This window comes from Akanthomyces muscarius, chromosome 6 (assembly GCF_028009165.1).
Source record: "Akanthomyces muscarius strain Ve6 chromosome 6, whole genome shotgun sequence".
NCBI classification, from domain to species: Eukaryota; Fungi; Ascomycota; class Sordariomycetes; order Hypocreales; family Cordycipitaceae; genus Akanthomyces; species Akanthomyces muscarius.
The window spans coordinates 2,965,666-2,992,761 of record NC_079246.1 but is presented as its reverse complement, the minus strand read 5'-3'; the positions used below and the strand labels follow the sequence as shown (position 1 = coordinate 2,992,761).

Here is a 27,096-nt window from a genome sequence, read left to right as displayed (position 1 = left end):
GGATCAGTGCACTCTTCAAGCAGATACATAAGCAGCTGTTGCATCCAGAACGTGAACGCTGCGAATATAATCGCTAGGAAAAACACAAACCCCAAAGTCTTGCATCTCGTGACATTCAAATTGCCAAATGATAATTTTTCGACCTACATGAGATTGATCCAGCGACTTTGTCATCACCAACGTGTCATAGGGTAGGCTGCTCAGCTTGGGTGTTGGTGCAAACGGGCAAAACAGGCCAAACAATGCTCCGTCTCCGCGACAGCCACTATAACTACAAAACTAACGTTAGGCGAGACCCACTAATCTGGCAGCACCAGAACGCCAACTCGATAGACGCAGCCAAAGCATCCGCATCAACATGATTAACACGAATGCGCTCAGCCAACATGCCATCGTCACAACAGGCTGACAAGATACTCGCGGGAGAACTGGACTACATATACGACAAGAGTCACGATTAGCCTATTCTAATAAACTTTCACCTCACCAACCACAAACGCGACCGTGACAATGTCACTGCACCGAGTAGCAAACGCCACGCCGTTTCCTCATTGCAGCACTTGGCTGAGCAACTCCTTGGCGCTTCTTGGATTTCGCCCTCTTGCACTTCTGTCCCAAAGTGCAATCCAGGGGCCATTCATGATTGTCCGCTGCAGACGCCTAGCTACTTGTAACACTTCCCAACAGGACCACGTTTTCCGATCGATAATCAGGGCCAGCCACGCCTTGCATCTTCCAGCTGGACGGCACAAACGTGGAGCCTAGCCAGACAGAGCAAGCATCCCATTGCTGATGTCAGATTGCCGCCAAAACAGCTCTGCTCTGCGAAACGACGGCCCCCAGATTACTCGCTGAGTCGTCGTAAAGATGACCTAATCCGGTCGCAAACACCGTCGCCGCTGACTTGCCTCTCTAGGTAACCAGTGCCGCCATCTCCAGCGCTCGCTGAGCGGATACGCCCAATGTTTCCAGAGGCTGAATAGCGGCATGGCGTAGGGAGGGATTCGTACAGAATCACCAATGCCGCGCGCAGACTTTAAACAGTCGACGCAACAGCCTGTGATTCACTCTGCAATTTAATTGAGCATTGATAAATCGACGAACCGGCGCGGAAGCAGCCCTACATCCAGTCGTGGCATCAGTGGGTCTCGGTCCGTCCTGTGCCTGAACCGATCTTCCATCACGCTTCTGTCGCATGGCACGGCATTCTAACCCCGGCGCCGTCAGCAATCTCCCTATTCTGGAAGCCATGCGGCACGGATCTGACCACCGTTCCTGGGAGCCTTCAAGATGTCTGACGGCCCTAGCGGCATTCATACCACGGCGGGATTACAACATGTCAGCGTCAATCCGTCCAACGACCCTTTATTAGACACGAGGCTGTCCGCACCCTGCCCGAGACTCCAGGCTTAGGGCACTCTTCTCTTCGATATACCCAGATTGTGTCTTTTCGATAGCCTCCAAAATGGCCATCACTCAAGTCCGACCGGCCGAGGTTCCTCGCACCAAGCTGCCATACTATGACCTGGCTACTCACAACGAAGCCGACGCCAAGCAGGCCACTCAGCAGTACCACGTCTCGACTCTCAAGGCGTCACCCGTTGTTAAATCTCATACTTCTATTATAAAGGCATTCACGGCATTTGTTGCCGGCGTCACTGATCTCGAGGACGTTGCATTCATCGCCACTTATGCCGATACCCACGGCGCCGTTCCCGAGCGCCTGCTCGCCACAGCCTCCATCCCTGCGACCTCAAAACCACGCATCTTTACATCAGACCACATCGAATTCGCCACGTTCCCCGCAGAAGATTTGAATGAAACCGATCTCGACTTTGAAATCGAAATCATTCCTAACATCACACCAGTAACTCCAGCGGCTTCTCGTGTAAGTCGAGTGGATACTGCGCCAAGTCCGACTACGCCACTAACAACGACGCACCAGGCTTTCCACTTGACAGTACAGCCCTCTGAGGACGGAAGTGTCGCAGACTTGACGCTCTCGATAAACGCCAAGCATGGACACTCTGTGCTGGTCACGCACATGCTGGAGCTTGTCGCCAAGTATCTGGCCGATTCAGCGACCCTAGGCCCTGAGACGAAAATGTCCAACTTAAACTACCCTCCCAAGCTGTGGAAGGCACCCGTTCTCAAGACCGATCTACACCTTGAGCAAAACTATCCCGCTTTGATGCACGGTGCTTTCGAACGACGTGTCCTCGAATATCCCAATCGCATCGCCATCGAAGCCGTCGCCGATGATTCCTTCACAGTCCGAAAGTGGACGTATGTCCAGCTCAACGCTGACGCCGAGGGCCTCGCGGAAGAGCTTCTCCTCATGGAGCGCACCATTAACTGGACACCCGCCTACAAGAACCAGCGTGCCATTCCTTTGTTTCTGCCAGCTGGCCCCGAGTTTTACATTACCGTCACGGCCATGCTCAAGACTGGTCTAGCAGTCTGCTCGCTGCCTACGGATGCGCCTCCCCAGCGTCTCCTGGATATCGTACAAGACACCAAGTCGTCTGTCGTCATTGGCATCGGGAGTGTACCATTCCCCGGCGTCAACCTGGACGATGGCTCTGAAGCTGCCGAAGCCCTCAAGAAGCTGACTTGGGTTGACGTAACCGACTTTACCAACTGGCGCTCTGGCTTCACTGTTGATCTTCAGATGCCCCTGTCCCAGCACCCACCTACAGAGGAGGACCTGGCATACATTCTCTACACTAGCGGCTCGACAGGAAAGCCCAAGGGTGTTCTCATCTCACACTCCATGGCCACCTGTGGTGTACATGGCCACGCCGAGGCCTTTGAGCCTCTGCCTGCTGGACCCGAACTGCGCTGGCTGCAGTTTGCCATGCCTACCTTTGATCTCTCCTTGATGGAGCTCTATGTCACGCTTGGATACGGCGGAACTGTCTGCTCGGCCGAGCGCTCCCTCATGCTCTCCGATATTGAAAAGACCGTCAACTTCTTCAAGGCCACGTCGCTCTTTACCGTCGCCAGCATGGCCACTCTGCTCAGACCCAAGGCGCTGCCGACCCTGACCACAATCATCTCTGGTGGCGAGGCTCTTACCAAGTACGCTATCGACAACTTTGCTTACGATGCTCCTCGCGAACCCAATACCGAGCCCAAGCGGGTCATTAACATTTACGGCCCTACCGAGGCTACCATGTGCGCTACCTTTGAGAACGCTGCCCTTGGTACCCGTGGCTCCATCGCCGGTACTCTCTTCTCCTGCGCCTCTGTGGTTCTGGTTGATGCCAACTCCTCCGATGATCTTATCCAAGTCCCCATGGGTCTCACTGGTGAAATTGTTTTTGGTGGCCCCATGGTCGGCTATGGCTACATGAACCGTCCTAAAGAGACTGCCGAGGCCTTTACTTCTGGTCTGGGCCTGGGTCCTGTATACCGCACTGGTGACAAGGGCCGCATTGTCTTTAGCCCCACGGGCGAGCCCAAGCTTGAGATTCTCGGTCGCTTGAACATGGAGCAGGTCAAGCTCAACACCCGCCGTGTCGAACTCGGAGAAATTGAATCCACCATTGCCAAGGTCGAGGCTGTCCGCGAGGTTGCTACTGTTGTGCTCAACGGCAGCTTCCTGGCTGCCTACGTTGCTGTGCGCGACAACTTTAGCGACGTCACAAGCGAGGCCCTTGTTTCGCAGTGCCGAGAGGTTGCAGATGAGGGTCTTCCTGGATGGATGCGACCCGTTGAGTATATCGTCGTACCCAAGGTGCCTCGCACTTCGAGCGGCAAGATTGACCGGAAGACGCTTCAAAAGGTGGCCATCGAAGATTTTGGTAGCTCTATCACACAGAAGCAAGCCATCAATGACGACCTGACATACGAGGGTACCGTCGATCTCAAGGACAAGGAGAGTGTCTCGGCCATGCTGAAGCACGTTCTCATTGCTATTCTCGGCGAGGGCGCCGTTGATATCGCCGAATCCTCACTCGCTCTTACGACTTACGGCCTTGACAGCCTGCGATCGATGAAGCTTCTGCAGGAGCTCAGACGCCAGGGTGTGGAGGGTCTCGCAATCAAGGACGTCCTAGTCGGCCAGCACTTTGCCGACGTCGTCAAGTCGATCCTCGAGGTGCACCTGGCCCAGCTCAAGGAGGCTGAAGAGGCTGCCGCTGCCAACAACGATGAACTGATTGAGATTGAGGACGAAGAAGAGATTCTGTTCCTTCCACTTGGTGCCAAGCTGAAGCACTTTGACCACACTTGTCGATCAAAGTGTGCTGAGGCGCTCAACATCCCCAGCGAGGACATTGCCGAGGTCCTGCCCGCCACTGGTCTTCAGACCCGCGTGCTCTCCAGCATCGAGGAGTCGAGAGATATCCTCAAAGTCAGCAAGCCCTGGGTTGAGCACTACCCTTACCTCGTCCCTGACCACATCGACTCTGATCGCCTCGAAGCTGCCGTCATCAAGGCGCTCGAGGGCCGCGACGCTTTCCGAACCGTTTGGGTCCAGGTCGAGCACCCCCTCGCCCCCTATGCCCAGTGTGTGCTGTCTCCTAGCTCGCCTCACGCCAAACTCCCCGTTCTTCGCATAGAGTGCTCCACCTACGACGAGAAGCCGGGCAGCCTGTGGCACAGGACCGTCGACAATGTCCAGAGGTCTGCAGAAGAGATTTTTGGTCTCCGCAGCCTCGGCTCCGTGACGTCCTTTGTCCGCTCGGCAGACAAGAAGCACTGCGTCGTGGTGTTTTCAGTGTTCCACGCCATCTACGACGGCATGAGTCTCCAGGCGCTGCGTCGCGACATTGCCGAGGCTTACCACGGTCTTCCCATCTCCAGCGCCGGAAAGCCGGGCGTGCGCGTGCCTGTCGAGGAGCATCTCAAGTCCGACTGGCTCGGCACCAGCATGTTCTGGGCTCAGCGCATGGCCGGCGTTGCCGCGTTCAAGGCCGGTAGCAGAGCGTTCAAGACGGAGGGAGCCGAGTTTACCACCGTCAACACCAATGTCGGCATTGCTAGCGAGAGCCTCGTGTGCAACTTTAGCACTGGCGAGCTCTTCGCCAAGGCCAAGTCGGAGGGACTGTTCACGCCCATGGCCGTGATTCAAGCGGCCTGGTCCATGACCCTGGCCCAAACGCTTGTCGGAGACGAGTCTGCTCCCAAGTACGACGTGCAGTTTGGCAGTGTCTTCCACGGCCGCCACACGGCCGACTCCCTGGATGCATTTGCTCTGATGCTCGATGGTCTTCCTACGCGCATCTCCTTTGAGAACAACAAGAACCTGACCCATCGCGAAATTTGCTCTCAGATGTTCAAGCAATACACCGACACTCTTGGCTTCACCGAGATGCCCTGCCCCAGCATCCAGTTCGCCCGCACCACGCGCCGCTTCGACAGCTCCGTTATCCTCCAGACCTTCCCTGCCCCCGACATCAACGTCGACATGGATGGCTTCCCCGCCTTTAACCGTGCCAACGACAAGGTCACGCCCTGGAAGGAGACCTCATCGGACACGCCCATTCTGATTGAGATGTGGCCGGGCGTGAACAAGACCGAGGACAAGCTGAGCATCCGATGCTCGTACAGCCAGGTGTGGCCCGGCTACGAGTTTATGACGCCGGAATGGGTCCAGGGTCTGCTCGTCACCTTTAACAAGGCCCTGACTCAGGTACTCACCAACCCCGACGGCACTTTTGACGTGGTCCAGAGCGCGACTGGTGAGCAAGACGCCATGGACTGCTCCCCATAAAAGCAGGGCGATGATTCGTTTTAATTTTTATTGTATTTATATTTCACGCTGCTATGAATTTACTGCGAATAAGCGCATTTTGATAAATAAGACTGCATTTTTTTTTATATACAAGGACTTTATTTACAAGTAGGCCAGTTTATCTCATGTTGGTGAGCAGGGAGGCAAGTCCAGCAAAGGCTTCCTCGCCGCTGGGGCGGATCTGGTCTGGGGGCAGCACGAAGCCGTAGCGGCCCGTGTCGCGGAGCTCCGAGGTAAAAGTGTAGTCGCCCTTGACCACGTCGGCGACGTAGTCGACGCTGCTGCCGGTGGCGGGGTAGATGGTTGTGCAGATGGGGCCGTAGTCGAACTGGGTGCCGTGCACGGCGTAGATGGCGTCGACGGCGCCCTTGGCGAGGGACTGCAGCTCGTTGTTGTTGGCGGGATGAGCGTTGCACGAGTATCCGTACGCTGCAGCATTGTGGTTTCAGTACTTGAGAGAAAACAGACGGTGAGGGAGAGAAAAGGGAATGACTTACGCGTCATGAAGAGCTGCGAGTAGGAGTGGTAGTCAATGTACAGCTTCAGACCTTGCGCGTTCTTGGTCTTTTGCAAAAAGGCCGAGAGGGCCTTGGTCTCAGGGGCGTCGCCGGCGCTGACGCCGCGGAAGTCCTCGGCGCAGGGGTTGGTCGAGGCACCGCCGGGAACGTCCCACTTGTACGGCCAGTTGCGGTTGATGTCGTGGCCGAGGCAGTTGCTGCCCGAAGTGGTCTGACGGTTCTTGCGCCACATGCGGTTGGACGTCTGCGTGTACTTGAAGCCTGTGGTGGTGGTGTCAGATGGTGATGCTGTGATGCTGTGTGTGCAAGGGGGGGGGGGGGAGGGACTTACCATCTACGTTGACAATGGGGAACAGGTAAAAGTCGTACTTGTCAACAAAGGAAGTAATCTTCTGGTCAGAGCCATACTTGCTGACGAGCTCGTTGATAAAATACTCGATGACCTAGAGGCGCGCCTGTGTAAGCGGATGAAGTTGGAGTGAGGAAAGAGACGCCTTACCATGCTAGCGATCCATTCGCGGGCGTGAACGGTGCCATGGAGTACGACGGCGGGCTTCTTGCCGCCGCCGGAGCTGCCAAAGATGTGGAGGCCGGTGATGGGGTTGCCCTGCAGCGAGTTGCCGGACGTGACGACCTTGGCGTTCTTGGAGTACTGCGACGCCAGGTCGTTGAGGTACTGTAGGTGGTCGGCGTAGGCGTGGTACGAGTTGAACCAGGTGCTGTTGGGAGCACCGGCTGCGAACATTGTCAGAACTGAAACATGGAAGTGGAAACTTGGACAGTCAAACGTACCGGCGTATACTTGGTACGCACCCTCGTTGCGGATCGACTCGCCGAGGTCCTCGTGCATAGTGACGACCTCGTGGCCCTGGAGCGCCTGCTCAAACGGCTTCAGGGCGTGCGGCGGCACGTGGATGTCGGCAAAGGCGCCCTTTTTGGAGGGAGGCTGCCAGGTCGACACGTCGAGCTTGGCGATGAGGGAGCGCAGGAAGCTGCCGTCGTCGGTGACGGGCACACGAAACACCTTGTGGCCGTCATAGGAGACGGACTGCGGCACCGTGGCCACGGCGGCGGCGAGGGGGAGAAGGGCCAGGAACTTCATGATTGCTGTTGTATACAGGCACTACACAATGAGTGAAAGAATTCTGGTGAGAAAAGAGGACGGTCCGGCCAGGTCAGATTTTAACACAGCAAGAGTGGCCAGCTTGGTTTTATACTTGGATTTGCGGTTAGCAACTGCGTTGGGCTACGATGCACGGCTGTCACAAGATTTCGCTTCTGGACGGGCAAGCGAAGAGCTCTAAACTTCTGGTTTGTTCCAGCTGTCAGCGCATCCATCTTGATACCTTCTTATTCGGGTAAAAGAAATGAACACTCAGCGTCGCAGTGACGCTAAAAATAAAGCACGCTAAATCAACAGATAACTAGCCCAGGCCAGTCAGAGGCAACATGAAGTAGCACCTCGAGGTGTTGCTTTAATCTAGGTTATAAAAGGTCTTGGCTTAATAAAAAACGCGGGGAGCATGGTCGCTAGATTCTGGTGGTTGATTGGCTGTGGCGAGCACACAATCCCCTATTCAACACCCGATGGGAGGGGAGGTTTGCGTCGCATGTACAGCAAGCAACAAAGCTTAGCGCGCGCGCGGGGGGCTTTATCTTTAGGGACCTGCGAATACCGGTTAGCTCGAGCACGGGAAGAGAGGAGAGACAAGGTGCCAAGCAAAAGCTCTATCGAAAGCCTAGATGATGGACGGTGCGCGTGAAATGCCGGGTGGCGTTGGGGATGGTACCACCTTCCCGGAAAGAAGACGGGTGAGCGGCCTGCCGAATACTGCTTGTCACGCGCTGATCGGAAGCGAAGAGGGCAAGGAAAAGCCTGTTTCTGCGTGTCTTGGGGCATAGCTTGGCGGTTTGTGATTGAGGATGAGCGTTGCGCGGGGTCAGCATCGAAGCTTTGAGTCGTTGGCAATTAAACAACCCCCTGCAATGTAACGCGGGACGCAATGCCAGAAAATAGACCTAGCTTGGCCTCACTTATACGTCCGAGTAATGCCTCGAAAAGAGGGCTTTATAAGAGGAAAGCTGGATTCTATAGCTACTTCCGAAAAGGCCATTATGTGCACTTGTAAAGCACACACATCAGTCTACACACACCATTTTGCTCGTGGGATACACTGGGATGGCCGATGACAACTCTGCAAGGCTCACAGCGCCCCGCCAATTCGCAATCGTCCCCCGCACTTGGTTGGTAATCTCATGCCACGATCGGCGCCCCCAAAACTGCGACCAGCGCCAGACTAAATATAGAGATTAACTCTTGATCAACCCAGCCCCCCTTGCCATTTCGCTCCGGATCCAGCAGCTGCGAAAGAAAAATAAATGAAGGCATGACGGGACAAAAATTCCCGTCCCCTCTCGCCGGGGTTAGCCGAGACACTCCGCTGCCGACAGCCAAAGCCGCCGACGGCAAGAGCCTGGTCAACCCGCCCGCGGGCACGCCCAGCGAATCCTACCAGCAGTTTATCAAGGCCTATGACACGGAGAAGCGTGGAGCATTGTACGTAGTCCCGTAGTCTAGTGATTGGCAAGGGTGACGACTTGTTAGGGGGAGCTAACAGCGCGCGCAAGTGACGTCCACGTGTACTACGACCAGACGAGCCAGGATCAGACACAGTACGCTACGGAGCTTTATGAGCGTATTCGCCGCGAGTGTAAGTGCAGCTTGACGTGGATGGGGCGAAATACCAGCGAAAATGTCGAGGTTAGATGCTGACGATGCAAAGTCTCTGAACTGCGGATTTACAAGCTCTGGGATCGACCAATCGGCCCCCATCCCACTGCCATGTTTGAGGTGAGCGTCTTTACACCAGCGCAGTTTGGCGCATTCATTCCTTGGCTTGCCGTCTGGCGCGGACCGCTCTCGGTGCTGGTGCACCCGAACACGGTGCCGGAGGAGGGAGAGACTCTGGTGTCTTCTGAGCGGCGCGATCATACGGAGCGTGCCATTTGGCTCGGCGAGAAGCAGACTCTGGATCTGACATTATTTGCTTGAAATTGTTCTGGGGCCTGCGTGGGCAGTGTGGCAGTGAGACCTTGGCAGGCTTGGCCAAGAGGGGCCTCTGTTGTACCAGTACGAATGTCACTAATCTGTGCAGACCAAGACATAATACTTGAGAACTTGAATTATCCGGGGCCGAATACGCCCATTGATGAAGTTGAACAGAGCTAGTTTACACATGCGTGCTTATATATTTAAGCCTTGACGGGCACGGCGGTCTGCGCAGGGTCGGCCTTGGCCAGGCCGGTGAGGGGCGCGTCCTCGCCATCCTCCTTCATGCCGCCGAGGATCATGGACTTGGGGGCCATGGCCTGCCAGACCTCGGGGTCGGTAAAGGCCTTGAACTTTTCGTCGTGCCACTGGCCGGCGGTGATGGCGCGGCCCTCGGAGTCGATGAACATGGTGTCGTCCTCGGCGCGGAGGAAGTAGGCAATCGAGTAGCGGTGCTCGGCCGGGTCAAAGGGCACGACGCGGTGGATGCAGCTCTGGAACTGCATGCCGCTGGCGAAGCGCAGCGAGTCGCCGACGTGCACGAACGCGCAGCCGGGCTTGGGCGCGACGAAGCCCATCTCGCGCGCGCCGCAGGTGCCGGGCGGGCGCACCTGCAGACCCCACTGCTCGCTGAAGAGCAGCGTGAGCGTGCTGATGTCGGTGTGCTTCTGGTGGCCGATGCGGTTCTCGCCGGCGAGCTCGGTCGGGAGGTAGTGCATCATGGAAAGCTGTGTGTGTGGGAGGTGAGGGTGTAAGTCGGGTGTGATTGAAGGGGAGAGGGGAGGGGGGACGAACAGTCGTGGTCGAGGGCTTCTCGTTGCGGTGCGAGTGCTCGAAGCGGTTGGCGCCCGTGAGGCCCATGCCGGTAGAGAGCGCCGACAGGAGGACCTTGGTGATGGTGTTGCAGCTGCCGATGGAGTTTTCGAGGATCTGGAGATCGCCGCTGTTCTTGACGGGCGCGGGGATCTTGGGGCTGTCGCGCTGGATCTCGTCGCGGGAGACCTTGAGCATCTCGTAGCCGTCCTTGGAGCCGGCAGCAACACCGGTGCGGCTGCCAACAGGTTCGTATCTGCGTTGGAGGGGAAAAAAATAAATTAGCGGGTGAAGGCGAGGGATAGAGATGAAGTGCGAGTCTGGTACCCGAGATGAGAAGAGATGAGACCAAACTCGTTCTTGGCCTCGATGGGAGCATCAAAGAAGCGCTTCATCAGCTTCAGCGTCTCCTGCTGGTCAGACAGCATGCGACGGCCGTCGATGCCCTGGAGGTCGAGGTAGAAGTAGCCCTCTTCCTTGCAGGCATTGACGACCTTGTCGACCTCGCTGGGATCCTGGGAGAGCAGGAGCCCGTAGTTGATGGTGGGCATGGACCAGACGGGCACCTTTTTGCCCATCCAGTCGACGGTCTGCGGGGCATCAAGCGTGGGAGCCATTGTTGTATATATTTACTGAAGAAGAAAGGAACTCGGGATGTGAAAAGTGTGGGATTCAACAGTGGTAATGGGCAAAAAGAGGAGAACTGGGTTTATATAGACGGTCCCCAGTCGGTTGCTACAGTGAAACGCAAAACTAATCAAAGCACCCGGCAGTGTCTGCGTGTCGTATTGATGTATTGCATGTCATGCTAGCCAACTAATGAGAAGCGTGAGATAGGCCAGGCCCGCAAGAGAGGCCAGAAAACCCCGCTCCCAAGCACCATGCGGCATGCATACCGGACACACACACTCTTAGACTCTGAAGCTAGTCGAGTTGGCAGAGCGGGGTTGTTCTCTGGCATCGTTTACCCCTCCTTGCCCGACAGTAAACTCACCTAGTTGGCTAGTGCAATACGAGGCAGCGAACCTCGATGCTCTGGCGAGACTCGCAGTCGCGGTACCGGGCATCCTCAAAGGCCGAGTGCAGCGCGCGCCGCGCCACCGTCTCGTCCGAGTCGAAGCACTTGATGAGGAGCACGTCGCGTGGCGTCATGCCGTGCTTGTAGAACCACTGATGGGCCGGGTTGTGCCTGACGACCCACGACTCGCCCACAAAGTCGTCCTCTGTCATCTCGGCGCCGACAAGGTCGTCGTCCGGCACGGAGCGCGAGTCGGCGACGGCAATGGGGTCCTTGAGGATCGGCTGGATCGGCCGCCACACGTTGATGATTTGGTACCGCCGCCGCACGGCGTCGTCGGCCTCGGCCGGCGACAGCTCCCAGCGCAGGCGCCGCTCGGCGCCCTCGTAGGACTGGTCCACGTGCGTGCGGGTGACGGGCCCCCGGTTGGCGAGGTTGTGCAGGCCGAGATGGTGCCACTGCGTCGGGCCCCGGCGCACCTTGTGGTTGAAGATGTGGACGGCGCGCGCGCCCGTCGCCTGCTTGACGAGCGTCTCGCACTCGGCGTAGTAGCCTCGCCTGATCTGTTGCTCGTCGGTGAATTGCGACTCGCTGCTGGGGCTCTGGATGTACTGGAAGCCGTGGCTGTCGAGCGTGTACTGCGCCTCGTCGCCGTGGACGTCGGCGACGACGAAATCCCACGCCTTGTGCGGGCGCTTGTTGCTGATTCTGCCCTTGCCGATGAAGATGGGCGTGGGCTTTGATCCGTCGCCCGGGTCGTCCCAGTAGTTTAATGTAGTTACTACATTGTGCTTGACAGCGACTTGGCCGGCCATGGTGTGTTTCTTCCGAGAAACTCCCAAGTTGAGTAGGAGGCTGAAATGGCCCTAGAAGTGTAAGTTCCAGAGGGATAGCTTAAATTGGTAAAAATCGATGGCTTAGATCGAGCTGAAAGCCTCGTTGCCAGCTATTGTTTCCATCAAGTTTCCATTTGCGCCTCTTGAACGCCACCAGTTACAGCCTGCAAATGAGTCAGCAGGCCTGTAATTCCAGAACAGTTTCTAGCTTGCTGCGGGCCGCCTCATGTTCTATTACGGAGAGTAGCTATTAGTTACGAGTAGTGCTACTGGTATTAACATGACTTACCCCGCCTTTTAATTTCTACGCAACTTCGTCGCCTGCCACTGCGGGCTGGCAGCCAATTAGAACGGAAGTTACGTAGAACTCAATATGCGCACAAAAGGAATTAATTGATTAATCAAATAAAGAGAGAATAAAAAGCATGCCTCCTGAATTTTCAGGCAGGGCATCAAAGGCTATTTAAGGCACCGGGCTAGCGAGTGTAATTAACAGCAACCACGCGCCACCTCCTGCTTACAGGCAGGGAGGGGTCAAGCGAATCCACCGACTTCGTCAATAATCCAGCCCACACAACTAGATATAGATACGTATAGTTGGTAATTATATAATATCAAAAATTAATATAGTATAGTTATTATTCTGCGAGAGAACGTGGTTGTAAAAAGGTGATTATAGTGATAAAGTGGGCGCGTTAAGGCTGACAGTTAGGGGGTAACGGCTTAGGGGTGGCCGACGCTATAACGAGCGCGTTTTCTAGTATCATCTAGTTATACGTATTAGCGATCGATTATACATTGCCTGTGCGAAATACGAAAAAGCTACAAGTGCCCCAGGACTAGAAAAACGATTCGGCCCGCGGTTGCTACTTGAGGGCAATATCAGCGGAAGTGTTTATAATCTCCTACTAACACTTGACCCTAGCCAACGTACGTCCTTACACGTTCTCTTTTCACGCCACTCTCTACTACGCTCCACCAGCCAGCCCGAGGTATACGTCGTGATCTTGCCCGTCTCATTGCCCTCCTTAATCTCGCGGATGGGCTGAGCGGCCTTGCCAGCCTGCAAGCTGCTGGCGAGGATGCAGCGGTTGGCGCCCTCTGCATCACCGCCTAGCCATTTCCACTGCAAACACCTGGAGTCGCGCGCGCAGGCGTTGCCGCACTCCTCAAAGTTGGTAATGAGCGGCGAGCCGCGCCGGGGTGGCTTGGGGGGGTCATATTCGTCGCGCGTGTTGTGCGTGGCGCTGTTCCAATCGTGACGGATGGCGATGGAACCAGGCTTAAAGAAGCTCCACACGTCACCATACACCAAGGGCCTCTAGAGACGTTTGTTAGATTTAGGACCGCGGCTAGTGTGATTGTATTTGCGTATGTAGAGTGTACACTTACGTCGACTTCACGCTTGGCAAACTCGAGCCTAAACATGTCCAACATCTCGTTGGGCGGGACCTTGTGCATCGAGACGATGGGCATGCACCAAGACTCGTCGTCGTAGATAAGTTCGTCGGTGTGAAAGGGCTGGAACATTGGCCAGCGCCCGTGGACCTGCACGCCTAGGCTCCAGAGCGCCGAGCCGAGAACTTGGTCGCCGCAGCACTCGCCGTCGTGGATACCATCGCTCCAGCGCACGGCAAAGCTGCCAGCCTTCACCGTCGCCTCCTCGTTCATCATGGCGCGCATCGCACCTCGGCTGATAACGTATCCGGGGCCGCCGTTAGCGAAGAACGTTGTCTGGTCAAGGCGCTTGGCATCGGGGTGACCAGGCGTCGGGGAGCCCATGTAGATTTTATCGTCCGGGTCGAGCGTGGCCAGGAGGCGGAACATGCTGTCCCAGAATATATATCTGAAGGAGACAAGGTCAGTTGCTAGTATGATGTAGCTGCTGAGAGGGAGCACACACGTATCGGTTTCGTAAAAGACGTAAAACTCCTTCTCCGGCATCTTCTCCCACGCGACATCGACGGCAGGCATGAATTTGTACTTGTCGATGGCCCAGCCGTCCACTTTGCCGTCGAACTTTGTCTTGTCCCCCCCGAGGGCCTGCATGTTCTCATAGCTCGCCCACTTTTTAAATGCGGTTGAGTTGTAATGCGACTTGGGCAGCCGCGCCAGCACGTCAATGGCGTGGTGTCCACCGACGATGTTCTCGTCAAAGTCGGAGACCACGAGCAGTTCCCCCGGTTCGAAGCAGGCACTGACGCTGCCCATCTGAGCCTTGAGCTTGTCGTCCGCGTCGCCGTGTCCCACCTTGAGAACTGGTTGGATCCGCCTGAGCAAATGTTTGGGGAACGATTGACACAGCTCCGCGATTGTCGTGTCCTCGGCAACAGTCGTACGCACAGGGCTGAACTCGCTGGCCTGCGTGGCCGGCTGGCGCCTGTCCGCCTCTTCGACATATTTTTGCAGCGGCAGCTCGGCGGCGCGGGGCTTGCGGCTTTCCATCGAGGGCAGAAGCAGCATCAGGGCGAATACGGCGCATGCCACAAAGAGCAGGAGCCTCGTCACTCGTCTGTGCTGGAACACGCGCATCACCGTGGGCGGCATCGCGCCCCACAACCTGCGCGTGAAGCGCGTCGTCGAGGCATTCTGTAGCATGGATAATTCCTTGGTCAGATCCTCAATCCCTGGAAAAACCTATTGATGCACATACTCAGTAATGCATGTGTGGGTGTACCTGTTTGAGAAAAGTAGAAGCATGCCTGGAGAGGGGATGCTTAGTAAATCATCGAAAGCCACTTCTCCCCATATTTGCATAGCGCTGATTTCTCGTCGGGATTGCGGGCTGGAGCTGAAAACGGAACCGCCCGCCACTTAGCCAGCTTCACCCCTAGAAATGATCTAACAGGCTTAGCTTTTTAGTAATAGGTAATTCCTATAAAAGACCTCTATTACTTACATAGTAACTATATATATTAGATATAATTAAAAACTATATAAAAAAATTAACTTATAAAAAAAATATAATTAAATATATTAGTTATATTAAAATATTTTTATATATTAAAACTCTTAACTAACTATAATATAGTTAATAAATAAGCGGCGTAAATAAGTAAGCAGCGTACCTTTACTATAAAATACTAACTTTTATCTTTATATTATAATTACTTAATAATAACTTATAGATAATACTTCTATAAAAGGTAATATAATTCTTACCTTATCTGCTATTAAAAAGTCACCTAATGTGAGGAACCGGGGCGCTAGGTAAACCACTCGGCCACAGAGATCAAAAAGATCAAGCAATACCAGACCGTAGCCGAGTATCCCTAGCATCTGTTATAGACTGGCCTCACGGCTACTACAGGTAAGCGTTATAATAGTTATTAATTCTCTTAAGGAGAGAAGAAAGAAGAAGGAAGGGGGAGGCTCTCTCCCTCTCCCTCTCCCCTAATCTAGCTTATAATCTACACTATAAAGTAAGTATAATCTACGCCTAATACGAGAGCTTACTAAGCTCTCACATTAAGTCCCTAGGGAGTGGGCAAAGCCTAAATCCTTTATATACCCCTCTCCTCCTAGGCCGGGCTGAAATAGATATAGGATAGTAGTGTTAACACTATGTGTATATTAGCCGCCAGAAAAAAGTTTTTTATTACTATGCTAGCATAGGTACGTCCTAGCGCGGATTAACTATTCTTATATGCTTATACTGTACGGGCACACTATACGCTATACCTCCGCTATATATACTATAACACAGAGAAACTTATACACTAATACTTTATATATAAATAGGGGGCTAAGTGTAGGCTATAAAGGCTACGCCCTACTTTATTTACTTACCCTAACTAGTTATATATAATACTTTTATAATACACTTTACTTTTACGCTATAATTAAGGCTAGGTGTGGCCTTTAAGGCCCTTTTATAACGCCACTCCTCTTTAAAGTAAATATCCTATAAAAAGAGTCTTATAGCTATAACTATTATTATTATTTCTCTTAAATTTCTTTTCGCCCCTATCTTATCTCCCTTCTCTATCCTACTAAACCTTCTATAAACTTCTATAACTATATTCTGCCTTCTATCTCTACCTACACACTATTAACTTCCTAATTATCAAATCTTAATAACTCCCTCACTATTCCCTAACACCTCCATACTATATCTATTATAGTAGCTCCTCCTCCCCCTTTTCTACTATAAGGTAGTAGTAATACTAGTCCTTTAGGGCATAAAGCCCCCCACTACTCTATTAATAGTATTCTTATTATTAGTAATTTAGATAATAAGGCTTTTATATTAGAGAATAAGGAGGAATACCTTTACCTTATATACCTCTATACTGCCACTAAAAATCTAATACTTATCTATATTTAGATAAGTACTAGCTCCTATTTAGTTTACTAGTATAAAAAGAAGCTTTACGTTTATAACTAGGCACTTTTTACTAGTAACACACGCCTTTACTATACTACTAAATGTCTATAGTCTCTTATTAATAAGAAGAGAGCTGTTATAAAGGCGGCTACTAGTATGTCTTACTAGAAGGGGTATAAGTTTCTTATCACTACACCTACCTTTAGAAAGGCTCTTTATTAGTATAATAGCGCTTTAAAGTCTATATACTTATAGCCTTATATCACTTAGGATATATTCGCCGTTACTCCCCCCCTAACTAAGGCCTTATCTATACCGCCCTCTCCTATATTATTATAGATAGTCTTCACCCCTACCTTTAGTTAGGGCTATAACTTCTTATAAGAGATAGTATAAGCTATATAAGCCTTCTAAGGACTAACTACTAGCCTTTAAGCTATCTAGGTATACCCTCCACTCCTCCTCTATTAGTACACTATTAATTATCTATATAGATAGAGAACTATACTACTACTACTACTACTATAAAACGTAATAACTATAACATTATAGTATAGTAGTAAATAATCGCCGCCTTTATATTAATTACTATACTTACTACTCCCTAATACTATACTCTTACCTATCTTAATAATAAGTAGGATAAGTGTTACTCTTTATACTCTTTATATTATTATAGTTCTAGTTATTATCACTCTAGGCACTATTATCGCTCTTACTCCCCTAAGTTATCTTTACTATACGCTTATTATTACTTATATTCCCCCTGCCCTAATTATAAATAGTCTACTAATAAAGAGTAAGATATCTCTATTATATACCTAATATAGCGCTACTATACTCCCACCTATTTTTCCTTTTACTCTTAGCCTTTTATACCTAGTCTTTTATATTATATTAGTATACACTTATAGCTTTACTATTTCTTTATTTTCTTAATACCTATATAGGTCTAGGTTATATATGCTAAGAGGCTAGGCGTAGTGCTAAAGAAGCTATAAGCTCTTAAGGGGGCTCTTATAGTAATATACTATTTATTAATTAAAATTTTCTAAGAGTTATAATTTAGGCCTATATCTTTTCTGTAATATTAGGTAGCTCCCGCTATATAGTAATAAGCTATATATAGGCTGTTATTAGTCTAGGCGTCTCCCTATTCTACTTTAAATTCCTATAAGGCTACACTATTTATTAGTACTACTAAGGGCTCCTATATTAGAGTAAGATAGCTAGTCTATTTTACTAGTACTTCTCTTTTCTTTATACGCCTATAAGTATTCTAAATATATAGGATTTTCTTAATAAAATATTCTTTAGCTAGGTTAGAACCTAGTTTATCTTCTACTAGTATAGGTGCTAGGGCCTAGTTATCGCGAGCTTAGGACGGTAAGGGATTAGTTACGGCTTTTTTAATAAGGTTAATATAGAAGGTTTTATAGATATTACTAGGGACGTCTAATATAACTATTAATAGTAATAGTATATTAGTTACTATATATTTCATATAGACCTAGTTAAGTTTCTTATTTAACTATAATATAGTAATATTCTAAAAAGAAAGCTATACTTTATTACTAATATAGAATTATTTAGCTAATTAACATATCTAATCTATAAAGTCCTTCTATTACTATTATATATATATAATAGTAGACTATATAAGCTTAACTCTATCCTAAATTTATTTAAAAAATATCTAAATATGTCCTATTAGAGATTTTAGTACTATTATTACCTCTTATAGTGTCTAAATTAATTCCTTATTATAGCTATAAAGTAAGAAGTTTAGGCTATAGCTAGTAATAAAAGAGTCTCTATTATTTAACGCCTATTATATAGTTAATAGTTACTATATCTAGTTATACTATAAGTATAAGATAAGTATATATAGTACTACTTACACTTTTTAGTTCGCCCTCTTTATACTACTATCTGTCTAGGGGTAATATATAGTAAAGAGGAGTTACTTAGTGTCTATTAGGCGGTATAATATACGCTAAAATTCCCTAACCTAGTTAGAGCCTTAATTACTAATAATTTACCTAAAAAAGCTATAAAAACGCCACTAATATAAGAGAAAACATTTAGTATAAGCCTTAGCTATTATTATAGTTATCACTTCTAGTTAAATAAATTTAGATAGCTAGTCTATAATTACTATAAAGAACTATAACGTGTTACTATCCTGTACTAGTAAATTAGTTATAAAGTTAATAGATATTTATTACTAATAGCGGTTAGCTACTAGTATTAGTTAGAGGAGGCCCTATTATAGTTTCCTAGACTTATAGGCTCTAAAATAAGTATAGTTTTAGACATACTATATAACATCCTATAATATACTAGACTAGTAGTATAACCGTATAAAGAGGAGGAAGGTGTTATTCTTCCCTAGATACGCTAAGGAGGGGTTAGTATGTACTTTCTTAATTAGAGTAGTAATAAGGGGCTCCTAATTAGGTACCTAGAGACGGCCTTAGAACTATAGGTAGTAATAGGTAGAGATAGTATAGTCTGCTACTTAATCTTTTAAGTTAGCTTTAGGTGGAAATATATAAGCGCTATCTTAGACTATTATAATCTTTATTATATAGCTTAGGTCTATTTAAACCGCTAATTCTTATAGTATATTAAGGTTATTATCTATAAATAGGGGTGTTAGTACCCTAATATAAGGACTATCCTCTATTATAGCGATATTAATTAGCCTTAGGATCCCTGTTAGTAGGCGGTCTAGTCTATCTTTATATACCTCCTAATAGCTAAGTGTGTCTAGCTATTATATAAGAGGGCTAGGCTAGTAGTAAAGGCGGTATTAAAATATAGAGAGGAATTTAGCCTAGTAGGCCTATTATTCTAAAATAACATATAGTTTTATAAAGTACTCTAAGTTTTTATAGTTAGTAAGTATAGTAAAAGGGTACTCTTACCCTTAAAGTTCTACTTTTTATACTTAGATATACTTAATTATAATAAGGAGTTCCTTATTATAGATAGTATAGTTCCACTCTACTATTATTAGCTTCTAGGAGTAGTATATAATTAGGCGTAAAATATTCTTATTATTAAGTTATAATAAGTAACCTCTTAGCCCTACACTAAAGTAGTTAGTTTTAACTATAGTCTCCTTAGTGGGATCCTAAAGTGTAAGGTAAAGCTTAGAGAGAAATAGTAACTTTAGTTTTTTAAAGGCAGTATCCTCCTTACCCCCTTAATAGAACTAGATATACTTTTAAGTAAGTTAAGTAAGTAGCTTTAATAAGGTAGCGAATTTTAGGATAAACTCCTAATAGAAGTTAAAGAAACTAAAAAAGCTCCTAACCCCTTTTATAGTCTATAAGGGCTCCTATTTATAGATAGCCTAGACCTTCTTTAGGTTAGGTATAAGTGATATGCCTACCTTTATAATAAACCTAAGGTATTTTACTATCTTAATAGAGAATTTACACTTATTAAGATTAAAATAGAGTCTAGCCTTATTAAGCTATAATAGTATTATAGTAACCTTCTACTTATAGTTAGTAAGGTTACTATTATTATAGATAAGAATATTATTAAGATAGGCTATAGTATAGTCGTCTAGAGTATCGTTTAGAACCTAATTTATATATTATTAGAATATAGTAGGTATACCTAAGAGGCTAAAGGGGTAGATAAGCTACTTAAATAATCTAAATCTTATATAGAATATAGTATACTTCTTAGAACTAAGCTTTATTTATAGCTTATAGAAGGTAAAGTAGATGTCTAACTTAGTAAGCCACTTTATAGTTAATAAGGAATAGATAGTCTCCTTAATAAGTAGTAATAGGTAGTAGTTATCTTCTAATATAGCGTTAAGACCTTAGTAATTAATATAAAAACGCTAACTCCTATTTGCCTTTTTAATTAGGAGTATAGGTATTATAGCTAGAGAGGAGCTAGCTTAGATCTAGCCTTTATTAAGGAAGGCGGTTAGTTAGTAGTGTAGTTTAAGTAGTTAGTCTTATAGTATATAATATAGCTTACTATATAGAAGTTATTTAGGGCTTTTATCTAGTTTTATATAGATTTTAATTTTATAATTAAAACTAGGGCGGTATAGTAGGAGGGTAGCTATGTCCTTCTCTATAAATAGGCTTTAAAAGACCTAGTACTATTTTAGTAGGCTCTTTAAGCTTTTTAGGGTATATTATATAATACTATTAATTTTATAGATACTTATAACTAAGACTTTTATCTTTATACTATATATAGTTTAATCTTATTTTAATTATTAGTAAAACTAGTTACTACTTAGTAAGTTAGAGCCTTATATAATTTAGTATTAGTCTAGGAAGTATATCTTCTATCCTACTACCACCTATAGGTAGATATAACACTACTTTATATCTATTAATAATCTATAATAAGTTAGTTAAGGTAATCCTAGGATTAATAACTAAAAGAGAGAAGGTATAATATAAAGAAGTACTAAGAATACCTAACTATTAATATCCACTTATACCCTAACTATATAGGATACTAGGAATCTTAAGGAGTTCCTAATAGTAAGTTTAATTTACTACTATAAAGAGAGTAGTATACACTCTAATTATAGGGAGTCTATAGTGTCCTCCTATATAGCTCTATAATACTTATACCTTAAATCTATAAGGATATCTACTAGGATATAAGTCTTAAAGATAGCTAGTATAAGAAATAGTTTTATATTTATTCTACCTACTATATCCTTCTATACTTTTTCTGTCTAGTATGTGTTTTTTAGTTAGTCTTTTAGTAATATATTTATATTTTATTAGCCTAGGGGGAGTCTTTTCCCTAGGCGTCCTTATTTTCTAAGTCGTTTAATATAGTGTCCTCCTTTATATAGGTGTTAATCTTATTTATCCTAGTTATTAGCTAGCGTGCTAGTAAGAGGTGGTATTTACTAATATAGTGCCTGTCTTTTCTGTAATAAAGGCAGGCGCCTATATCCTTTTATTCTTAGAGAACCTTTTTAGTTACCTAGGTTGCTTATTAATATAAAAAGTTTTATCCCTAGGGCCTTAGGTTAGAGGAGGGTAGGACGTATAGGCCTTATATACCTATTATTAAAGTGTCCCCTTCTAAGTCCTTTCTTAGAGGTAGGTTCCTTTATTAAATATTATATTAGTAGTTTTCTTTAATCTAATATAATTCTAAGTTAATAGAGAGCTTTTATAGCTCCTATATTATAGACTTATAGCTTATCTATAATACTTATTAGCTAACTATAAGCCCCTATATTATATCTAAGAGTACTAGGTAGAGTTTAGTAAGTTTAACCTTATTATTTTAAAGTAAGCTACTAGCTAGGGCTAGCTCTTATTTAAATTATATATAAAACTATAAGAAGGGTTCTCTCTCTCCTTACTTAAGGTAGTTTAGCTTTATTATTATAAGTTCCTATTAGTAAGGGTCGCTAAATACTATCTCTAGGTAGCTTAGGAAAGCGTAAAAGTTAGACTCCCTATTATACCTACCTACCTTAAAGTATATAGTAACTTTAAGTTAAGCTATTAAGCTTAGATTTAACTAAATATATATAAATTATACTTTTAAGGGCCTAATAAATTCCGTGTTAATCTTAAGCTTATAGGTAATCGCCTATTTCTAGCCTATAAAGGCTTTTTAGTTACTATTAAATTTATCCCCTTATAAGAGCGGTTTCCTTTTATAAGTTATTAGATTATTACTAGTATTAGTCAATTTAGTAGAAGAAGGCGTAGTAGTTACTCCTAAGGGCGGTATAGCCTAATTCTATAGGAGTAGTATTTACTTATAGAGGAGCCGTATCTTTTCAGCTTATCTCCTATTCTATTCTATAAGGGCGTTATACTATTCTTATATACCTAAGAATGTCTTTAGTATAGTACTATAAGGGTCGTAATTCTCTATTTTATAAAGAGAATTAATTATTATAAACTAGCCTTATAGCTACTATAAGTAAGTGTTATAATAGTTATTAATTCTTTTAAGGAGAGAAGAAAGAAGAAGGAAGGGGGAGGCTCTCTCCCTCTCCCTCTCCCCTAATCTAGCTTATAATCTACACTATAAAGTAAGTACGATCTACGCCTAATATAAGAGCTTACTAAGCTCTCGTATTAAGTCCCTAGGGAGCGGGCAAAGCCCGAATCCTTCACAATATCCACTATATAGCTTCGAAGTCCCTAATAATATATTACTAAAAAAGACTTCTTTTTTATATTTTTTTATACTTTTAATAAGTTTATTATAAAAAAAAATATCTAAGGTAGTTTTTAAGGCGCTAGAATTACCCCTTTTAATCTTAAAAAGGTTATTTTTACCTTAAAACTTAAGTTTATAATACTAAGTCTTTTAAACTTATATTTAAGATTAGCTAGGTTTTAAGTCTCTTAGACACTAAGTATAGTAAATAAAGTAGTTTTATAGTCTTTAATTTTAAAAAAATAAATTACTAATTACTTAAATAGCTCTCTAACTAAAAGTCTTAATATACTTAATAGTTTTAAGAAAGATATAATAGCTATTATATATAAGGTTATATTTTTATATACTTAGGTATAAGGCCTTAAAGCTATAAATAAGCTAATTAGTAAGTACTAATAGACTAAAAAAATAAGGCTATAAATTAAAAGATCTCTTTCTATATAAGATATAAGAGATTTAAAAGAGTAAATAGATATAAATAGTTAAGTAAAGGATAAAATATAGGCTTATAGTTATTATAAAGTAAGGGTTAAAATATATAGTTAGTAATATAGTGTATATAGTTAGACTAGATATAATATATACACTTATACTATAAATATAGAAATTAGTAAGGAAGAGGATTCTAATTAGTTTTAGATGTTTATTAATATTATAGTTAAATTATTTATAATTAAAGGTTAAGGGGTTAGTAGAGGTGCGCTACTCGCTTATCTGCGCTACTTGTTTATTAACCACGTTAGTTATATAATGTAGTTAATAAATAAGTAATATACCTTCTTTATTCTTTAACTTTTAATTATTTAAATTTATTTAAGCTTTTTAATAAAATATAAAGATAATTTCTTTCTATAACTATACTTAGTTATTGTGAGGAACCGGGGCGCTAGGTAACCACTCGGCCACTGTGAGGTGCTGTCGGCGAAGAGCTTCAGTCACTAGATGATCCTTAGGTTTTAGGATGATGGTGGAATTATCGCTGTCTCCTCGCTACTCTCTCGTCGGCAGCCCGCAACTATATAGTAGCTTCTTCGCACGTGATCCCTCTGGTTGCCTATAACCTCCTACCAACCAGCGTGCCCTGCGAGTGCCCTGACAGCCACAGAGATCAAAAAGATCAAGCAATACCAGACCGTAGCCGAGTATCCCTAGCATCCACTATATAGCTTCGAGGTCCCTGACAGTTATATATTTTTCTTATATATTTTAGCCTTTAGATATTAACTATTTTAGTTTATATAAAAAGGCTTATAGGTAATAAATTAAAGATTTTATACAGGTTAGTATTATATATATCATTAAAGAAGACTTCTTAGTCTGCTAGTGTTTTGGCAGGCGTGACGCGACCCGTTTCTAGGGGTGACCCGAAAGTGGGTGGCTGACGTTAGTTTGCTCAAAAGCTTTAGAGGCTGGGGCTGTGGGATTATTAGCGCGTGCCCCGACAGGCTTGTAATTCAGATCTATCATCCTGTCCTCCTCTGTCGTAGTAGAGGCGAAGCAGCTTTGTCCTTGGTATGGATGAGGACTATGTATTTGTGTCGAGGCCGGATGAGGCGCCATCAGACTCTCAACTCAAGACGCGACACCTTGCTGAAATCGACTGCTTTATTGATAAGCTCGAGCCTGCCCTGTGGCCGTTGAACTGCTTTATACACGACAACCCAGAGCTCGGCTACAAAGAGTTCAAGACGCACGATGCATTGACCAATTTTATGAAAAGTCACTCAGGATGGACCGTAACGCGCTCAGCGTACGGAATGGCAACGGCGTGGGAAGCCATCTTCGATACTGGCCGGGCGGGGCCTGTGGTTTCATTCAACGCAGAAATGGGTAAGACTGAGCCCATCTCGTCGCAATGCTGAGCACTGACACATTAATCTAGATGCACTGCCGAATCTAGGCCACGCATGTGGACACAACCTCATTGCAATGGTGTCTGTGGCTGCTGGCCTCGCAACTGCAGAAATAGTTGACCAAGAAGGTCTTCCCGGCAAGGTCATCATAGTCGGCACGCCAGCAGAAGAAGGCGGCGGCGGCAAGGTCAAGCTGCTGGAAGCGGGTGCATATAAAAACACGGATGTGTCCCTGATTTCGCACCCTGGGATCCTCAACAACAGCCCAATGGTCAGAACTACCGCCTTTACCAGACTCGATGTGGAATACCACGGCAAAGCAGCACATTCGGCCAAAAACCCGTGGCAAGGCGTCAATGCGCTCGATGCCATGGTCATTGCCTACAATGGTATCTCCGCGATGCGTCAGCAAACCAGGTCAGATGATTTCATCGGTGTGCAAATTATACATGGTGGCGATAGACCGAATTATATTCATGAATATGCGGCTGGAGCTGCGGTTCTCCGCGCGTCCACCGCGCCTCATCTGCATGAGCTGCAGCGCAAGGTGGAAGGCTGTTTCCGCGCCGGGGCCGAAGCCACAGGAGCGACCGCCGAGATTCAAGTCCGGCCGGGATACCTCGATCACATGCCCAATCGCGTCCTGGCATCGTCTTTTGCAAAGTACTGGCATGAAATGCCCAATGCCCCAGATCCGCCGCTGCCACCACCCGGGCAGTACACATATGTCAAGTCGAGCACGGATCAGGGAAATCTGAGCTATGCCCTGCCCAGCATGAATGTCAGCTTTGCTATTCCGCCGGGGCCTGAGCGTGGACAGCCGCATAGTCCGGATTTTGAACAGGCTTCAAAGACACGAGGGGCATTCGATCGCGCGATGAGGGTGGCGAAAGCCATGGCTGGTACGGCGATGGACATTTATACGGTGCCGGGGCTGTTGCAGAAAATGAAGGACCAGTGGAAGCGTGATATGAACCAGGATCAAGACGCCTAGAAGTAAATTACTGGCAATATGAAAGTTTTGATGAAAGACTTTATATATCTATGGCGTAGACTGAGTGCAAGTGTGCTTCTAGTTGGTTTCACACTACTACGTTGGCCATTGCGCGGTGTAATGATTATTTACTCTGAAACCTGGATAACCAGCTTGGAACAGCTGACTCCCTCAGACAATCTATCCAGGCCTGCATTGATCGTATCCAAACCCGTGCCTACAACCTTTGGCTCGGGACTAGGCTTGATGGTGCCCGCGGCAACATTTTTGCTCAGCTGCGCCATCCACTTCTGGAACTGAGCAAGTCTCTCTGTCTTGTCAGAAGAGGGCACGAGAAAGATGACTTCGACGCCTTCTACTTCCTTGATATCCGGAGGAACAATCGGAGCCGAAGCAATCTTCGCACCTCGTCGGACGGCACTACCGCCTGTCTTGGCAAAGGCCGACAGCACGGCCTGACAGAGCGCAACATCTCCCGTCCCGAGAAAGCAAAGACGAATCGCCAAACCGTCCTCTCCTGCCGCAGATACGATGGAGTTTACCACGTCTGGGCTTTTATAGTCAAAGACGCGGTCTGCGCCGAGCGACTTGACGTATGCGTGGTTCGCCGTGCCGGCCGTGGCGTAGACGGCGCCGATGGCAGCGCCGTTGCTTCTAAGCAACCGCGCGAGCTGCACGCCCATTGTCCCCACGCTTGAAGAAGCTCCCCATATCAAAAGAGCTTCCTGCTGTGATTCCCCGGCGCCAGACTCTGAAGAGGTGATCCCCAGTGCGTCCCACGCACACAGCGGCACTTGCACGGAAACAGGCAGCGTCGCGGCCAGGTGCCACGACGGGAAGCTCTCCGGGAGAGGCGCAGCGTGCTGCCAGGGAACGAGACAGCACTCCTGGAAGATGCCATAGTTAGGATCGCAGCCCTGCCACACGGCGGCGCTGTAGGCGGCCACTTTGGTGACGCCCGGCTTGAAGAAGACGCCGTGCTCATTGTCCGAGGACTGCAGGGGAACGCCCTCGCCGACCGCGAGGACGACGCCGGCGACATCGAAGCCAATGACGGTAGGGTAGTTTTGGATGAAGACGCCGGCGCCGCGCATGAGCGTGTCTGCGGGGTTGAGCGCGACGGACTTTACGGCGAGCAGCAGTTCGCCGGGGCCAGGCTTCGGCGTGGCCCGGCTTTGAACCTCGAGAGGCTGGCCCTGGGCTACGGACACGGCTGCGAGATGGGTGCTCATTCTTTGTTTCGAAACGCGCTTTCTATGAGGTCGACGATTTTGGTTACATGATATGCCGCAGATCTGACAGCATCGCTGCTTCTACTCGGAGGCTATTTGCTGGTACTCCACACTATGTTAGGCTTGATGGTTTGGTATCAACTAGGCAATAAGAGCCAGCGCAAAGCTACTGCTCTTCAGGGAGCTACACGTAATCACTTGGAAGATACAGGAAGTAAGCCATCAAGAAGCTAATCAGGGTGTATAATGCGCAGGATTTGGCTTCTTCTGCAACTATAATTGATGTATGAGCAGTGCTCAACCCATAGCGCTAGCATGGCCTATTTTCTCGCAGCCAAATTTGACCGCGGAGGCTTGTTGAGCTGGCACTTCATTGCATCTTCTACCTGTCAGGTCCTCAAGACCCGTATTTATAGCGGCTTTGTTTTCTCGAATTTTATTTTGAAATGCGACACTGAAAGCGGCATATAACTTTGTTACTCACATTGTCGCTAGAAAGCCGGTATAGTGCCTGTTAGCAGGGG

The 27,096-nt window shown here is 47.2% G+C and overlaps 8 protein-coding genes across 9 annotated transcripts; 3 read left to right on the top strand and 5 right to left on the bottom strand.

Annotated features, from left to right (window-relative positions):
- Positions 1 to 1,465: 1,465 nt before the first annotated feature.
- On the top strand, positions 1,466 to 5,719 carry LMH87_001061 (uncharacterized protein; the record flags this gene model as incomplete). Its single annotated transcript, XM_056199076.1, has 2 exons — positions 1,466 to 1,888; positions 1,946 to 5,719. The coding sequence occupies 2 exons, from the start codon at positions 1,466 to 1,468 to the stop codon at positions 5,717 to 5,719; spliced, it is 4,197 nt and encodes a 1,398-aa protein (XP_056055959.1).
- Positions 5,720 to 5,858: 139 nt separating this feature from the next.
- Positions 5,859 to 7,360, bottom strand: LMH87_001060 (uncharacterized protein; the record flags this gene model as incomplete). Its single annotated transcript, XM_056199075.1, has 5 exons — positions 5,859 to 6,169; positions 6,238 to 6,519; positions 6,590 to 6,701; positions 6,758 to 6,993; positions 7,051 to 7,360. 5 exons carry the CDS (start codon positions 7,358 to 7,360, stop codon positions 5,859 to 5,861), a joined length of 1,251 nt encoding a protein of 416 aa, XP_056055958.1.
- A 1,285-nt stretch (positions 7,361 to 8,645) lies between these two features.
- Positions 8,646 to 9,425, top strand: LMH87_001059 (uncharacterized protein; the record flags this gene model as incomplete). The annotated part of the gene is made up of 4 exons (XM_056199074.1): positions 8,646 to 8,815; positions 8,887 to 8,969; positions 9,042 to 9,109; positions 9,414 to 9,425. The coding sequence occupies 4 exons, from the start codon at positions 8,646 to 8,648 to the stop codon at positions 9,423 to 9,425; spliced, it is 333 nt and encodes a 110-aa protein (XP_056055957.1).
- An 85-nt stretch (positions 9,426 to 9,510) lies between these two features.
- LMH87_001058 (uncharacterized protein) lies at positions 9,511 to 10,737 on the bottom strand (the record flags this gene model as incomplete). Its single annotated transcript, XM_056199073.1, has 3 exons — positions 9,511 to 10,035; positions 10,103 to 10,376; positions 10,448 to 10,737. The coding sequence occupies 3 exons, from the start codon at positions 10,735 to 10,737 to the stop codon at positions 9,511 to 9,513; spliced, it is 1,089 nt and encodes a 362-aa protein (XP_056055956.1).
- Positions 10,738 to 11,122: 385 nt separating this feature from the next.
- Positions 11,123 to 11,953, bottom strand: LMH87_001057 (uncharacterized protein; the record flags this gene model as incomplete). Of its 2 annotated transcripts, none has more annotated exons than XM_056199071.1 (1): positions 11,123 to 11,953. In XM_056199071.1, the coding sequence occupies one exon, from the start codon at positions 11,951 to 11,953 to the stop codon at positions 11,123 to 11,125; it is 831 nt and encodes a 276-aa protein (XP_056055954.1). The 2 variants fall into 2 exon arrangements, with proteins under 2 accessions (XP_056055954.1, XP_056055955.1); XM_056199072.1 differs by having other exon boundaries at positions 11,123 to 11,350.
- A 916-nt stretch (positions 11,954 to 12,869) lies between these two features.
- LMH87_001056 (uncharacterized protein) lies at positions 12,870 to 14,419 on the bottom strand (the record flags this gene model as incomplete). The annotated part of the gene is made up of 3 exons (XM_056199069.1): positions 12,870 to 13,295; positions 13,367 to 13,820; positions 13,878 to 14,419. The coding sequence occupies 3 exons, from the start codon at positions 14,417 to 14,419 to the stop codon at positions 12,870 to 12,872; spliced, it is 1,422 nt and encodes a 473-aa protein (XP_056055953.1).
- Positions 14,420 to 24,007: 9,588 nt separating this feature from the next.
- Positions 24,008 to 25,340, top strand: LMH87_001055 (uncharacterized protein; the record flags this gene model as incomplete). The annotated part of the gene is made up of 2 exons (XM_056199068.1): positions 24,008 to 24,323; positions 24,376 to 25,340. 2 exons carry the CDS (start codon positions 24,008 to 24,010, stop codon positions 25,338 to 25,340), a joined length of 1,281 nt encoding a protein of 426 aa, XP_056055952.1.
- Positions 25,341 to 25,468: 128 nt separating this feature from the next.
- Positions 25,469 to 26,572, bottom strand: LMH87_001054 (uncharacterized protein; the record flags this gene model as incomplete). The annotated part of the gene is made up of 1 exon (XM_056199067.1): positions 25,469 to 26,572. One exon carries the CDS (start codon positions 26,570 to 26,572, stop codon positions 25,469 to 25,471), a length of 1,104 nt encoding a protein of 367 aa, XP_056055951.1.
- Positions 26,573 to 27,096: the final 524 nt, after the last annotated feature.